This window comes from Salvia hispanica, chromosome 1 (assembly GCF_023119035.1).
Source record: "Salvia hispanica cultivar TCC Black 2014 chromosome 1, UniMelb_Shisp_WGS_1.0, whole genome shotgun sequence".
Classification (NCBI taxonomy): domain Eukaryota; kingdom Viridiplantae; phylum Streptophyta; class Magnoliopsida; order Lamiales; family Lamiaceae; genus Salvia; species Salvia hispanica.
Window position 1 is genome coordinate 19,765,703 of NC_062965.1, and position 14,993 is coordinate 19,780,695.

The window sequence follows — 14,993 nt, forward strand, 5'->3', positions numbered from 1 at the left end:
AACAACACCTAGCCTAGATATGCCAAGGTATATGAGTTGTATGAGTTATTTGGTTGTTTGGTAGATAAAATAAGGTCTATAATAGACCGTCAAAGCCCATCTTGACACGCTAAAGTCCGAAGCGAATTAGTTCATAAAGATAAATTATTTAATAGCCAAAAAAAATAAAATAGCGTATCTTATCTTAAAACCTTTCTTAATTAATAGTACTAATTTAATATGCCTACAAAACATGCACTAAAATATACCATCCTCATAAATGTCAAATGATTTTGAACAAACTTTATTTCTATTTAAAATACTCCAATTTTCTCTACTAATGGCCCAATTGTAGGTTGGAGCAAAACAATAATTAAGCAACGACGTCGTACGACTGATAGTTGAATGTTTATTTTTTTATTCTTTATAATAACGGATATTCATTTTGGTAGCGCCATCACTTGATTTGAATTATTTCAAATAAGAAAAGAAATACAAACGCACAGAAATCACACCAAAAATTTTCAAATTCTGCACCCCCCTCTTTCGTTTAAACACACACACACACCCCACACGCACAGTGTGCCAGACGCAGGCCACACAGTTTCCATTTCTGAACTAGTTTAATCGATAATTCAATAATTTCGGAGGAGGCGTTTTTTCCAGGTGAAAGGATTCTTCAGGTTTGGTCTGAATCTGATGTTTTCCTCCGATTCCAAATTTGTTTCCGTTAAGCATTACAGTGAGCTAGAGATAATGATGGGGCGTTGCTCCACTGCTGTCGTTTCTACCGTTTACGCTTAATGAGTTATTCGAATTTGTATTTTTGGTAACTTCTCTAATCGTTGCCTATCATATCAATTTCATAATTTATACTTCAATTCCGCATCTGTAGGCCTAGAGACTATGGGTGTTGAAAATTATCATGTCATCGAGCTTGTGGGCGAGGGATCATTCGGAAAAGTTTACAAAGGGCGGCGGAAGTTTAGTGGCCAGGTGCGGCTGTTCATTGCTTTATGTGGATGGATGCTTAATTGTTTCGGAAGTTTAGAGCTAATGCTGTTTGTTCTTGAGATCTGCAGACGGTTGCTATGAAGTTTATCCCTAAGCATGGAAAAAGTGAGAAGGATGTGTTGAACTTGAGACAGGAAATAGAGGTATATGTTTCTCATTCATTTATGTGACTGCGTGGGTACAAATATGTACTTATATGAAGATATGAGTTGCAGATAAATGTATGATTTAGGCTAGCTCGAATTCGATGAAGATTTCAGGAAAACATAATAATGAAAGTTAGTTACATGTTCTTTTCATGTTTTTAGCTCTCCAAGGATAATTAAAACTTCATATTCTTATTCCTCAATAGATAAATAAGACACATGCATTCTGTTACCTTTCTGTAAATAATCTTATTCTATATGTTCCTTCACGATTAGGTCATTAAACTTTGCAGTTGTTGAGTGGTTTTAAAAATTATGCTTTGAATGCTAACTTTTATCCTGGTGACACTGCAGATACTAAGAAAATTGAAGCATGAAAACATTATAGCAATGCTGGACTCATTCGAAAGCCCACAAGAGTTCTGTGTAGTTACAGAATTTGCACAAGTAATTATTACTATCGCAATCTTCAATCCATTAGTTCTTTTCTTTTGATTGGCAAATAAAGCTGAATATAAAGGCCGAGTCTCGCTGGACTCGAACCTAGACCTTTGGCCTTGAGCATCAACCACTCACTAGGACAACTCATGCACACGACCACTAGTTCTTTTTCTTGTACAGTATATAGTTGATCTCAGATGTCAGCTGACCATCTCCCGAATGTGTGAAAATGGAAGCATGAGTAATTTCTGAGGCTTATCTTATTGCAGGGAGAACTTTTCGAAATTCTGGAGGATGACAAATGTCTCCCTGAAGAACAAGTTCAAGCAATTGCAAAACAGCTGGTAATTGAATCATAAGACTTTGAGTCTGCTTGGATCTTCTGGAAGTTGTTAATGAGGTTTTAGACAGCATGGAATATGATGATTTCTTTGTATGGAATAATTTCATGCCCCTGATGTTTCATTCCATTTTGAACTTTGTGGTATTTATTTTCCAGGTTAGAGCACTGCATTATCTCCACTCAAACCGTATAATTCATCGTGACATGAAACCACAAAACATCCTCATTGGTGCTGGCTCTATTGTGAAGGTCTGTTTCTTGATAGCTTTTATTGTTTCTCAAATTTTCACATCCATCGGCATCTGTCATGTTGCTTACTTGCTTCAAAATATGGTATTTTGCAAACAAAAAACTTGTAATTTGATTAAAGTGTATGCATATCACATCTTACTGTTTATTTTCTGAGTTACCGTAGGTTTTTCTGTAAAATCAATGATGTTATTCATTCATAATGAAGAATAGCCTGACCTCTTACTCTCATTTCTTATGCTTCTCAATGTAAAATAGCTTTGCGATTTTGGTTTTGCACGTGCAATGTCTGCAAACACCGTAGTCCTGCGATCCATTAAAGGTAAGAATACTTTACAGTTTACACGAACCCTTTGTTTTTAATCCATTGTAGTTGTTTGCGGCCCCTACAAAATTATCTTGATGAATGACTTTTGACTTTTCTGCTCTTGTTAACATATAAGGAACACCTCTGTACATGGCGCCAGAATTAGTACGAGAGCAGCCATACAACCACACTGCAGATCTGTGGTCCCTTGGTGTTATTTTGTAAGTAATACATTGCTTTGTGCATTAGAGTAAAAAACAGCTGTTTGCAATGCTGATGAGCATCTGCATGGCTCTAAATTTTATTAGCTACCAAGACTAATTGCAATAGATTTACACTGCAGTAAATACGTAGGCTGATGATATAATATCTTCTAGAATATCTAGATGAAATTAGTCTAGGCAATAGTTTTTACTCCCCTTTTCCCTCTAATGCTCCTTAAAAAACCTTCCAGGTACGAACTATTTGTTGGCCAACCTCCATTCTATACGAATTCAGTTTATGCACTTATACGGCACATCATCAAGGTATTGTGGTTTTCTTTATTTCCTGTCAATTTTCTCACCAACAGGGATGATTAATTGTATCGCAAACTTCTTGTAGGATCCGGTTAAGTATCCAGACAATATGAGCATGAACTTCAAAAATTTCTTGCAGGGGTTGCTTAACAAGGTAAGTTTGTAATTTTAAATACATGTCCATTAACTTTTATTCTTCCTCCATATCTTATGATGTTCTTAATTTGTGGAACAGGTTCCCCAGCAAAGACTGACATGGCCTGCTCTTCTTGAACATCCATTTGTTAAAGATGCATCTGCAGAAATGGAAGTGAGTATTGACACTTTTCTTTGAGAAATGTACCTTTTACAGTATTGGGCTCAGCTTTTCAATAGTATATTTATGTAAATGTTTGTTTGATCAACAACTACCAGGTGCAATGCAATGTGACAACAGCATCTCCAAGAGGTTTTGGTGGAGCTGTGAAGCAAGAAAAGAGTGCTAATAGGCCTAGTGGATTTACTGGTGCAACTCCAGAGAGTAGGTCCCTAGTTTTTTGAGCCTTGAAGAAAAGAAATGCTGCAATTTAACTGATGATATTTGATTGTAGGTACAAATCCATGCTCCCCAGTGGATCCTCATAACAATAGTGCTGTCTCTACAAAAGATAATGCGAAGGCAAAGGAGGAGTTTCCAGGGTTTCCGGGTCAGGGTGGTAATGTACAGTCAGGTAAATTTAATAAAACTTGTTCTTCTGTTGTTTTTTTGTTTCCATTCCCTAAATACTAAGCAGTCAGCTTGTACTGCTTTACGGAGCTGTCAAGTGGCATCTGTGGGCCTGTGGCAATTCTTATGTTCTATTTATGCTATGCCCTCTTTTGATGTACTGTTAATCTTCTTCTTATCACCATTCAATCAATAAACAATGTTAGTCTACTACTCTACTTTACTCTTGAACAGTATTCGTTACTGTACCAATGATAAACAAATTCCCAACTACTATATTTATTATTAAGTCAAATAGGACCCACTCAGAAAAATATGAACATCTTTGATCAGGTCTATGTCTCATATATGTTCAGGCTGCCAAGTGCTGGACCGGCTAGAAAATAATTCCCGAACAGTTAAGGGTGCAAAAATGATTGGTCAAGATAATGAAGCATTGTCTGCCATTCTGCTACCATTTAGAAAACTATCTGATGGACTGCAAACCTCTTGCAGGTAAATGAATTAGTTTCTCATTGTCTTATAGTGTTTCCTCAGCTACTCATTAATGTCTTGTGGAAGTAATCATTGTCATGTAAATGCACACATCCTACATTTTTTATGTTTGTGGTGAGCATCATAGTTGCTTTAGGTTATTTTTCATATTTCTTTCTTCAGGGATCAGGACATTGTGACTTTGAACCAGTCCTTGAGAATTCTTGCAAACTTAATTGGTGGGGGAGCTGTCAGTTCAAGGGGGATTCTGGATGAAATGATCAATGGACTACTTGGATTTAATACCGCTCTAATTCGATATAACATATCGGATGGGAATGACTTGATGGCGAAGGTATGTCATTAGCCTTATAATAATGGTGAATGTTATGATAATGTACTTTTGTGGGTGGTGTGTATGTGTTTTATCTTAAAATTATAATTGTGCACTTGTTATCTAAAAGTTTTGAACTTCACTCTGCATGCTTTGAGAAGATTACATAGTTGACGACAGTTTTTAGCTAGCCAACTCTTGCATGCAGGGTAGAGTTTTTAATTGTAACTTCTCAAGAGTTCAAGTTGTATTTTATTAGCTTTAGTTACTATCTCCTTGGACTAGTCCTGTTTTCCTGGGATTGTCTTTAAGCTTGTTTCTTAAGTATTTTTGCTTTTCTATGCAGAGCTTCTCACTCATCAAAAGATTGGTAGATAATTCTGGAGCTAGTTTTGGTGATCCTTATTTCAGGCACTGGGTTGCCCTTGTCGGATTGTATGCACAGGTTAGCTTCTTGGTCTTTATTTAATATTTTCAAGCAGAAAATTTGAAGCATTTGCTTTAATATTTCATATTGTAAATTCTTTAGGTTGCAGGTTGTGGTGATGAAATTTCTGGAAGAGTTCTTTATGAGTGCACATCATGTGTTGCAGTCATGTTATCTCAAGTTGCTCAATCGCTAAGAGCATCTGTAGTCACTTCAAACCTTGATGCAACTTCCAGTTCACTGCCAGTAAATAAAACTATTCAACAAATTTTGGACCATGCAAAGTCATCAGGTGTACTAAATAGTTTGTGCTCGAGCTTGGAGTCGTCTGGCCTAAGTTTAATATCAGGATCTACAAATTTGTTGCGAGCTGCTTGTGAATCCTGCAGGGGCATTTGGTCACTCATTGATGCGTTTGAACTTCTTTCTCAGAAAGGATGTGTATTGTTTCCATTGAACTCTTTGCGGAGCCATTCTCTACTTCGCCTTGATATTAAGAACTCCGATGAGGCACCTTCATATGGAAGAGATTTAGGAGAAGCCATTGATTCTATCGCTAGAGCATTTCTTAAGTCAAAAGCCGTACAGGTTGCTATATATTTTTGTCTTCACCAACGTCATGAGATAGGTCTCTGTGCTGGAGTGCAGGTATCACTTGAGCACCCTTCTTGAATAATATACTTCTTCGACTTTGGTGGTTCATGTCATAGTTCTTTGGTCCTGATTTCTACCCAAACTTTCTCGTCGTTATTCTTTCATGTAAATATTTGTGCAATTTTCTCGATGACAATAAATGATTGACCTGTTTTGCAGCTTATTTTGAGATGTTGCATGCACAATGATGTTATCACGAACATCCTCTGTGGATTACCTAGCAAACTACCTGCAACTACAGTTGTGAGTGGTGGTGGAGATGGTACAATTATTTCAGAGATCTTCACCATACTATCTCTGTGTACCACTTCAAATAAAGAGACTAATGATGCAGAAGCAGATAATTCAAGACTTAAGGTCATGGATAAAAATTCATTGGTTATGAACTCATGTCTTGTCCTTGTGGCAGTTGCTCAGTGTTTGAAATCATCTGGAAGAAATTCTGCATTGTTCATGTTGACTACTTCTTCAAAAAAGCAGTTTACTCGTCTATCTATCCTTGCAAACCATATCTCTTCGGATGAAAGAATGCAGTCGTCATTGCAACCTTCTTGTTCAGCTGCCATGCTTGCTCTTGCATCCATTCTAAATCTTGAGAAAGGGGCGGTGGTTGAAAATGCCATTTCTGAAATGGCTCTTCCATTAATTCCACGAACAGCAACTCTGTGTGACCATCTCAAAGGTCCAGCAAGTGATGAAAATGCTGCAAACCTTACCATACCGAGAGGAATGCTTCCTTGTAGGTATGGCATCCGGGATGGGTCTATTGGGTTGTTGGAGTCTAGACTGAATTGGGGAGGACCTCTGGCTGTGCAACAGCTATGTGCAAGTGGTGCTCCACAGCTTCTAATTGATTTATTGGCTAACCAGGTTTTAAATGGTTCCCAGAGACCTGGCCACGCAAAAGATCAAATTGGACTATCACCTTCTGGTGTTGTATGGACTGTTTCTTCAATATGTCAGTGCCTTTCTGGTGGAGTTTCAACGTTTCGTCAGATTCTACTGAGGACTGAACATATCAAGTGCATTACTGATCTAATATCCGACGCTCATCTTAAGCTTGTTACGTCCTGGACTGGACCTGGGGGAGGTACATATGGTGTGAGAGAGACAGTAAATGCAGTAATCGACTTCTTAGCATTCCCTTTTGTAGCTGTACAAAGTGCACCTGGCCTGCCATCTGCTAATGCTTCAGTGAATAGTGGTTTCGTCCTGAATATGGGTTCGCCTGGAGGGAGGGTTTGTGTTGAAGACAGAGACATGATGAGAACAATACAGGGAGGCATGAAAAAATATATTCAGATTCTTGAGGAGGTTGGTTTTCAATGTCTTCTTCTACTTAAATTGTTAGAGGCTATACCTGCTTTGAAGATTGTCGTTCATGTCATGTGTTATGTGTATTTACAGGTAGAGGTCCCAACAATCATCCTCAGATGCTTGGATCATATGGAACTGAAAGATATAGCAAGGCCAGTTGCGTTTATTGCCAAGTTATGTATCCAACAGCCACTTGCTGTTCAACTTATAAGCAAAGGCTTGCTGGAGCCAACCAGAGCAAAGAAGCTACTTAATAGCCCCTGCCCAAGGGAAGTCACCCTGGACTTTCTTATGATTGTTTCAGATTTAGCTCGAATGGACAAGGTATTGTCTTTAACAGTCAAAGTAGAACAATGACTCTTTTTTTTATCATCTTCCAACTCTGAAGCACCTTCATTACCATCACTTAAGTGTAAAGCTTCACTTTTGTGGTTTTATCTACTAGATTATTTTGGCTTAACATGCATATATTTACATTGATTTGTGAAGTGTTCTATCATTGATTCCTTGAGACAGATGTAAATATCTAAAAGCACATATTTTCCTGCAGAAATTTTATGAATATATCGATGCAGCGGACATCTTGGAGGATCTGAGCCGCTTTCTCACCCATGAAGACTCCAACTTGCGCGCCAAGACCTGCAGTGCTATTGGAAACATGTGCCGCCATAGCTCCTATTTCTACAATTTATTGGTATGCATTCCATTTCCCTTTGCCTCCTATGTTATTGCAGTGTTTCTGGAGGAAGATTACTCCCACCAATTATCCTCATGACTTACATACTTTTTTCTTTCCGAAGGCAAAACATCAAATTATCAGTCTCCTTATTGATCGATGTGCGGATCATGACAAACGGACAAGAAAATTTGCCTGTTTTGCTGTATGTGTTTGCAAAACCCATCTCATTCTGTTGCTTATTGAATAGCTGTAGTACAAAAATATAAACAATGAATGTATATATCTATGCGCAGGTGGGGAATGCAGCCTATCATAATGACTCATTATATGATGAACTCAGAAGAGCCATCCCTCAGCTGACTAATTTGCTGCTTGCTGGAGAAGAAGACAAAACTAAAGCAAATGCTGCTGGCGCACTTAGTAATCTCGTTCGCAACTCCAACCGGCTCTGTGAGGACATAGTCTCCAAGGGAGCCGTGCAGGTTATTTCTGACAGTTTGCATTCTAAAATTAAAGCAAATGAAAAAAATGTGAATTTGGACACATACCTAGATTCTTGAATAATATCATGAATTTTGAAAAAATATACTTTAAAATCTTACGGAAAAGATTAAAAACACCTAGATTCTTGAACAATATGCTTGAATGATTGTATGATTGAATTCACGTATAGAAAAGAACAAGTGCTTTTCATACTTGTAACCTATATTTCGGATCTAAACAATAAAGCTCCAATCTTGAAACTGATGTGCCATGATGATTGAATGATTGAATCCACATCTAGGGAAGAACACTTGCTCTTTATACTTGTATCTCAAATCTATATCTTTGATATTAACGTGCTATTTCTCAGTTGTGATTGAATCAACATCATCTAGTTGTTTAATGCTTGTTTTGATAAAGAGAGTTGTGGTTGTTCCAGGCACTGCTTAAGGTGGTAGCAGATTGTTCAACCGCGGCATTGAACCCAAGAAGAGATGCCATAAATGAGTCTCCTCTAAAGATAGCCTTGTTCTCTCTCGTGAAGATGTCTGCTTATCCACTATGCCGGCAGTTCATACGGTCGTCGGAGCTATTCCCACTTATAATGCAGCTCCGGCAGTCACCGGAGCCGAACATTGCTAACTATGCCACCTTCATCTCTAGTAAAGCGGAATCCTGATGATATTCATTCGTAGTTGATGCAGGCGCAGCACTTTTTGCTAATTACTTGTTCTATATGATAGTACCACATGTTTCTGTTTGTATATATTTATTTCACAGTACATTTACTCTATCATTACCTCTTTTGACAATAAAATGATATTGCATCGGACCTTTGCTAATTATTCATTTATTTTGATGGATTACTTAAATTTAAACTTAATTTCCCCATTTTTTTTTATCGAACAATATACTTGCAAAAACAAGAACTATATGAGCACATTCAAACGCCCTGCATTAGTATTTTTTTTATCAAACTTTTGGGAAACAACAGGAACTAAAGGAACACAATCAATTTTTGTCCAATATAATTGCACAGAACTAAGGAGACAGAGATCTGAAGGTGTAATTTAGAAGGAAAAAGAAGGAACAATCATCAACTTCATTATTTTTATGACAGAACTCCATTGTAGTTCCAATCAGCAGGAATTATGCAGAAAACCAGCATAAACTTGCAAATGCAAGACACTTTGACAAGAATCCATGACAATATTCAATACAAAGAAGTCTTAGGATGTCGACATGTGAATAATTTTCCTTTTTTGGTTTTCTTTCTCACGAAACAAAGGATAGTCAAACATTAGAAGGCTAGTTTCGGTAGGGAGGAAGGAAAAGAACGAAGCAGGAGCTGAAGCTGCTTCACTTTTACTTTGCCTGAGGGTGAGAAGCTATAAAATCAACAGCAAGATTGATGGAGTTGATTTTATCTGCTTCATTGTCCGGGATCTCAAAACAGAACTCTTCTTCGAGTGCCATCACAATTTCCACAGTGTCCAAGCTATCCAGCCCAAGGTCGTTCTGAAAATGAGCATTTGGAGTAACCTGCACAGCATGTTAAAAAATTAAGCAAGTTCATATATTATCTTTCAGAAAAGGTAAAGAAAATGAAAGAAACACCACACTATCTGCCTCAAATTCAGCTTTTGCGCGTATGCAAGTACATGTAAGGGTTGTGGAATTTGTATTAATTCAACTGGAGACAGATTTATTACATTTCTATAGTACAGCTCATTTTCTTACTGTTGGAGAACATGATATAATGGCAGCGCAGACTGCAAACAACACATATGCAGAAGAACGTGGTTCAGTAAAGCAAGGGGAAAGAGTAACATGTCAAAGATAAGATGTCTTTGCAACCAAGAATCTTTGACAATACAATACTAAGAGAGAATTTTTTTTTCAAGAAAAGCTGGTAAATCAACCAACCTTTCAATCTAAATTCTTAAAAATCCAACGAAAGTGCAGAGTAGAGACCAATGCACACAATTATGTTGAAACAACTAGGGCTAAAGAAGCATAACACCTAAACGAAGTATGACGACCATCAAAGGAGAACAAAAATGAATAACTACTCGTGCCTATACTATTTTTGTCATGCCAAAGTTCTAAGACAAAAATGTCAAAAAATTCTATCAAAAGTAAGTGTAGGTGTATTAGTGTTATATTTCCCCTTCAGACAATCCATCTCAAAGATTAAAACATTATTGGATTATGTAGCGTTTTAGCTGTTGACCTCTACCAAGCATTAGTCTGCAACACGTTTATCCTAGCCAAGTATTACTACGAAAAAGTGCACTAACAATCATGTATAAAACATAAAAATTCATCTTTGCCAATGACCACTAGCTGTTATTCTCTATTTAGCATTCACAGAACCCACAAAACCCCAATTTTTCATAGCATGTCAGTTGTTGCCTTGATTAACAATTCCTCAAAGTTCAACATAGTAGTAGTACAAAAAATGAGTATTTCCAGTCAACTAAAAACAGCAAGACGTCATCTTCACCAATGAGCCCCAGCAAAATCACGCAAACCAACAAAAACCACTGCAGAAAAATAGCAAAATCCCCCATATTGTGAAATATTTTACCATATCAAACAGTAGTAATTAACACATTTCTCCAATGCCCCTAGCTGCAGACATCAATTTCTCATCTAACGTAATTATTTAGGGCTAAATCGACGCCGCCACCAACCTACTACACGAAAATAGTAAAAACCTTCCCAAATAACCCTAATTTCTCACGGAAATCCAATAGGAAACATGAATCCACGAAATAAGCACACGGCACGACAATATGCCCTAAAATCGCTACATAAACAGCAATAAAACACATAATAAAGATAAGAATACCTTGGAAGGATCAACTTTCTGGAAGTTCTTGACGACGTTGATGACACGGTCGGCGACTTCCGATTTTTCGAGGAAGATGCCCTTAGCTTCTTCGCAGAAGTGGCGCCGGATGAGCTGCGAAACGCCGGCGCCGGTTGCTCTAGGATTATGGAACGGCAGCACCGGATTCACAGTGACCCTCAGGTACTTCAACAGTGCGTTTCTCGCCGCCATTTCTCTGCGTCGCCGTGTGTGTTTGTAGAATTGAGGTTTTTCAGCTAACAGAGGTTTAACTAAAATCTCGGCAACGCAAATTAATTAAAATTTTTCTATTTTTTCAATTTTATCTTCATATGGGCCCAAATAAACTGAGCCTGTTTCCTCATTTTGTTCTTCCTATTTTTTGGACCTGAGCCCATTTCACAGACCCAATCAAATTATATACTACTTCCTCCGTCCGCCATTAGGAGTCTCATTCATTAACAGCACGTATTATAAGGAATGTTAAGAAAAGTGGGTGGAAGAAAAGTTAGTGTAACAGAGGTCCCACTTGTATATATTAATTTTAAATGAAACGTGAGTCAAATGAGTTAGTTGAAGGTGAGACCTTAAAATCATTTACAATAAAAGTGAATCGGGATTCCTATTCGCGGACGGACTAAAATAGAAAAACGGGACTTCTATTTGCGGACGGAGGGAGTAACTCCGTCCATGTTTGTCCTGTTTTTCTATTAAAATATACTCCCTCGGTTCCCGATTAATTGTCAGTCTTTTCTATTCGGTTCATCCCTTAATAATTATCACACTTCATTTTTACTATAAATGGTCTCATTCCACTAACTCACTTCGCTCACATTTTATTATAAAACCAATATAAAACTGGGGCAGGAAGGAGTGATACAAAACAAAACTAACTTCTACTCCAGATCATAACGATCTTCACAGCTTATTCTTTCACTCCAAAACTGCAGAATCTTAGCTACAAAAAAGGCAAATTTTGATGTTGGCCCTCACAGTTTCTTCATTATTCCTAGCTGTTGGTGCCGTTTTCATCTTCAAATTCCTCAAAGCCGATGGTACATTTCTGTGTACATCTCTTGTTGATGAGGGATCGAAGAAGACGCTTCAATTTTTTTACTGGAAAATTTTTGCTAGATTTGAGTTATAATTTGTTTTCTTCTTCCAATTTCTGTTAGGGGATTTCACGTTGCTGTCCAAGGGAAAAGTGAATCGTCAAGAAATTGAGGATAAGGTATGGAAATTTTGTTATTGGCTCATTTTTTCGGATTTTGTTTATGATATTTCATGTTTCTGAATTTTAATTGGGCTGTATTTATCAATTTTGGATGATTAATTGTGTAGGTTATTTGGATAACTGGAGGTAGCCGCGGTATTGGTATGTGGCTATGTTATTTCTGCTATCATAAAACATATGCTGTTAATCTGTTTGCTGATTTTTGATGTTTTGAAGCCTTGGACTTACTTGATCTTAATCCATCTAATATAAAGGGGAAGTGCTTGCCAAACAGCTTGCAAGTTTGGGAGCAAAGCTTATAATCTCTGCAAGAAACGAAGCGGAACTAGAACGTGTCAAGAAGCAGTTGACTGGTTTGGCACTGTGTTGGCTCCGTTTTCCCTTTATTATGAATGTAGTGTATTTCATAAGTTGTTTTCTCACCCCGGTCATTTGATGCTAAGACAGGAAAGCACGCGCCAGATGAGGTAGAAATCCTACCTTTGGATTTGAGTCGAGGGGAAGAACATCTGGCAGAGGCAGTACAGAAAGCAGAATTACTTTTTGGTGGTGTAGGCGTGGATTACGTTTTCCACAATGCAGCATTTGAGCGCCCTGTTAGTATATGCTGATAAAAAATATTAGTAAATGGTTGAATTAAGAAAACTTGCATTTTATCCTCCGTGCATAGGTGGCTAGCTTCTACGTTTGTTGTTTTTTTGTTTCTATTAATTAGTCCCGTACCTTTTATTATATTTACGATTTGGATCACTCAAAGTGTTGACATGAATGAAAAACCTCTGAGCTAGATGTTTGACTTTATTCATCTTGCAGAAATCGCTGGCATTAGATGTGAGCGAAGAAACTCTAAAGGTATCATATAGTGTTAACGAGTCACTGATATCTGTTAATATACCTCATTACCATGTTTCAATTTGTTGCCGGTTGATTGGCTATTAAAAAGAAAAATAAGCAGCTTGGTTCTTGATGTCTAATGAAGCTTGTTATATTTTTAATATGTTTATGTTAATAAGAATGAGTCAGCTTACAGTGTCGTAATAAATGGGATTTGGCATCAGCACTAAAATGAAATTCACTATTTAGTAATAAAAGATACTCTGAATCTATTTATTTCTGTTTAATAAAGCTTGATAAGTAATCAGTTGAGCAATTGCATCCTTCTCAGGCGACATTTGACGTCAATGTTCTGGGGCCAATATCTCTTACACGACTCCTGTTGCCTCACATGCTGAAACGGGGCAGGGGACATTTTGTTGTGGTATATCCTTGTATTTCACGACTCCTGTTGCCTCACATTTTGTTGCCTCACACGACATTTGACGTCAAAAATTAAATTGAGCATTTTAATCTAGGAGCCAATTAGATTTGATTGGCTTTCTCAAGAATTCTGTTTGATTACTTTCTATTTAGATGAGCAGTGCTGCAGGAAAGACTCCTGCGCCTGGCCAAGCTGTCTATTCGGCCTCCAAGTTTGCTGTGAATGGCTATTTTCACTCACTGAGATCTGAGGTATGACTTTGCAGCCCTTATGTCGTTATGTTATTCATACCTGCAACTTGTTCGAGTACTTCTCAACCGTTTCAATTATGTACTTGGTGGATCTGATACAACTAATCTTTTCCAACAAAGATGGGAAATTGGTCCCTAATGTGCACTCTTCAACAATATTTATAATGAAATTATGTACCAAACTTGTGATCATTACAGCATCTCAGAGAATATTCTTGATCTTATCTCTCACTTTTTCTCTCTCCTCCAATACCAGCTTTGTAGAAGAGGGATCAGGGTAACTGTTGTTTGTCCAGGCCCTGTGAAGACCACTACTAGCGCTGGAACAAGTTCCTCTGAGGTAAAACTTTGAACTATTATGTTAATCTGCATTAATAGATGCTCAATTAGCCTCTTTACACTACGACTGCTGTGGTGACTTTTGAGGTTTCAACACCTTGCTGAAAGAAAAGAAGAAATATAAACTCATAGTTTCCCATGAGATATGTCATTGGTATTATTATCAACTTCTATTATTGTTACAAAGATAATTCACTCAAATTTGTCTATATTTTCACATGTGAATTTGCAGAAGCGCGTGTCATCTGAGAGGTGTGCAGAGCTCACAATAATTGCTGCAAGCCATGATCTGAAGGAAGCATGGATATCATATCAGGTATGTCATTTGGATACGAGACCCTTCCCGTTTTTCCATTCAATACAAGGCGTCTTCTTTTCTTGCTAGATCCCTATGTTTAAAGCTGTAACTGGATTATTGACTATTATAAGTGTCTGCCCTTTACGTTTCCCCCCTTGATTTTTCTGGTCCAGCCTGTTCTGGCTGTTATGTACCTGGTCCAGTATGCACCAACAGTTGGATACTGGCTCATGGATAAGGTACTAATCTTTACCTTCTTCTCATTGCATATATTCATCATCTAGCACCTGAAACACCTGTATAACTATCACATTGATATCAAATGACTTCAGATTGGGGAAAAACGCGTAGCAGCTGCCGCTGAGAAGGGGAACACTTACTCACTGGGCTTGCTTTTCGGGAAGAAGAAGGCATCTTGATAATAGCATGTCAAGCTTAAATATGATGAGAGACAAGCTTCGGCTCAAACTTGGTTTGTTTAACATACATGGAGATTCGGCTTGAGAGTAGTAGATTTGTAAGAAACATATGATTATTTTGTTTAAGTGGAGTTGTTATGAAGTATTCCTCTTAGAGATCTGATTTTGTTGTTTCTAAATGTCTTTTAATGATCAGATTCCACCCTGAATCCTAGATTCTATGTTATATTCAACAATTAACACCCCTTTTGGTAAATAAACATACACCA

The 14,993-nt window shown here is 37.6% G+C and overlaps 3 protein-coding genes across 3 annotated transcripts; 2 read left to right on the forward strand and 1 right to left on the reverse strand.

Annotated features, from left to right (window-relative positions):
• Positions 1 to 490: 490 nt before the first annotated feature.
• LOC125202069 (serine/threonine-protein kinase TIO) lies at positions 491 to 8,916 on the forward strand. The gene is made up of 23 exons (XM_048100392.1): positions 491 to 662; positions 875 to 975; positions 1,062 to 1,136; positions 1,494 to 1,586; positions 1,850 to 1,924; positions 2,080 to 2,172; positions 2,431 to 2,494; positions 2,616 to 2,700; positions 2,934 to 3,006; positions 3,083 to 3,151; positions 3,233 to 3,307; positions 3,412 to 3,517; positions 3,588 to 3,707; positions 4,060 to 4,198; positions 4,361 to 4,532; positions 4,858 to 4,956; positions 5,041 to 5,586; positions 5,752 to 6,906; positions 7,000 to 7,233; positions 7,460 to 7,603; positions 7,710 to 7,790; positions 7,882 to 8,070; positions 8,511 to 8,916. The coding sequence occupies exons 2-23, from the start codon at positions 886 to 888 to the stop codon at positions 8,748 to 8,750; spliced, it is 4,017 nt and encodes a 1,338-aa protein (XP_047956349.1). The 5' UTR covers positions 491 to 662; positions 875 to 885; the 3' UTR covers positions 8,751 to 8,916.
• Positions 8,917 to 9,153: 237 nt separating this feature from the next.
• Positions 9,154 to 11,210, reverse strand: LOC125202863 (acyl carrier protein 2, mitochondrial). Its single transcript, XM_048101342.1, has 2 exons — positions 10,926 to 11,210; positions 9,154 to 9,613 (listed from the first exon to the last, which is right to left on the reverse strand). The coding sequence occupies exons 1-2, from the start codon at positions 11,136 to 11,138 to the stop codon at positions 9,437 to 9,439; spliced, it is 390 nt and encodes a 129-aa protein (XP_047957299.1). The 5' UTR covers positions 11,139 to 11,210; the 3' UTR covers positions 9,154 to 9,436.
• Positions 11,211 to 11,820: 610 nt separating this feature from the next.
• Positions 11,821 to 14,884, forward strand: LOC125200868 (dehydrogenase/reductase SDR family member 7). Its single transcript, XM_048098676.1, has 12 exons — positions 11,821 to 11,980; positions 12,101 to 12,156; positions 12,267 to 12,300; positions 12,414 to 12,512; positions 12,607 to 12,755; positions 12,973 to 13,011; positions 13,325 to 13,417; positions 13,570 to 13,668; positions 13,925 to 14,008; positions 14,240 to 14,323; positions 14,479 to 14,544; positions 14,638 to 14,884. Exons 1-12 carry the CDS (start codon positions 11,905 to 11,907, stop codon positions 14,722 to 14,724), a joined length of 966 nt encoding a protein of 321 aa, XP_047954633.1. The 5' UTR covers positions 11,821 to 11,904; the 3' UTR covers positions 14,725 to 14,884.
• Positions 14,885 to 14,993: the final 109 nt, after the last annotated feature.

What these genes read in the sequence shown, in the direction of transcription:
- LOC125202863 (XM_048101342.1), bottom strand. Translation starts at nt 11,138, where the DNA reads ATGGCGGCGAGAAACGCACTGTTGAAGTACCTGAGGGTCACTGTGAAT. An exon ending in AGAAAGTTGATCCTTCCAAG is followed by an intron (nt 9,614 to 10,925) that starts GTATTCTTATCT and finishes CATGCTGTGCAG; the next exon opens with GTTACTCCAAATGCTCATTT.
- LOC125200868 (XM_048098676.1), top strand. Translation starts at nt 11,905, where the DNA reads ATGTTGGCCCTCACAGTTTCTTCATTATTCCTAGCTGTTGGTGCCGTT. An exon ending in ATGCAGCATTTGAGCGCCCT is followed by an intron (nt 12,756 to 12,972) that starts GTTAGTATATGC and finishes TTCATCTTGCAG; the next exon opens with AAATCGCTGGCATTAGATGT. An exon ending in AAGCATGGATATCATATCAG is followed by an intron (nt 14,324 to 14,478) that starts GTATGTCATTTG and finishes TTTCTGGTCCAG; the next exon opens with CCTGTTCTGGCTGTTATGTA.
- LOC125202069 (XM_048100392.1), top strand. Translation starts at nt 886, where the DNA reads ATGGGTGTTGAAAATTATCATGTCATCGAGCTTGTGGGCGAGGGATCA. An exon ending in TGGTCCCTTGGTGTTATTTT is followed by an intron (nt 2,701 to 2,933) that starts GTAAGTAATACA and finishes AAAACCTTCCAG; the next exon opens with GTACGAACTATTTGTTGGCC. An exon ending in GAAAATTTGCCTGTTTTGCT is followed by an intron (nt 7,791 to 7,881) that starts GTATGTGTTTGC and finishes ATCTATGCGCAG; the next exon opens with GTGGGGAATGCAGCCTATCA.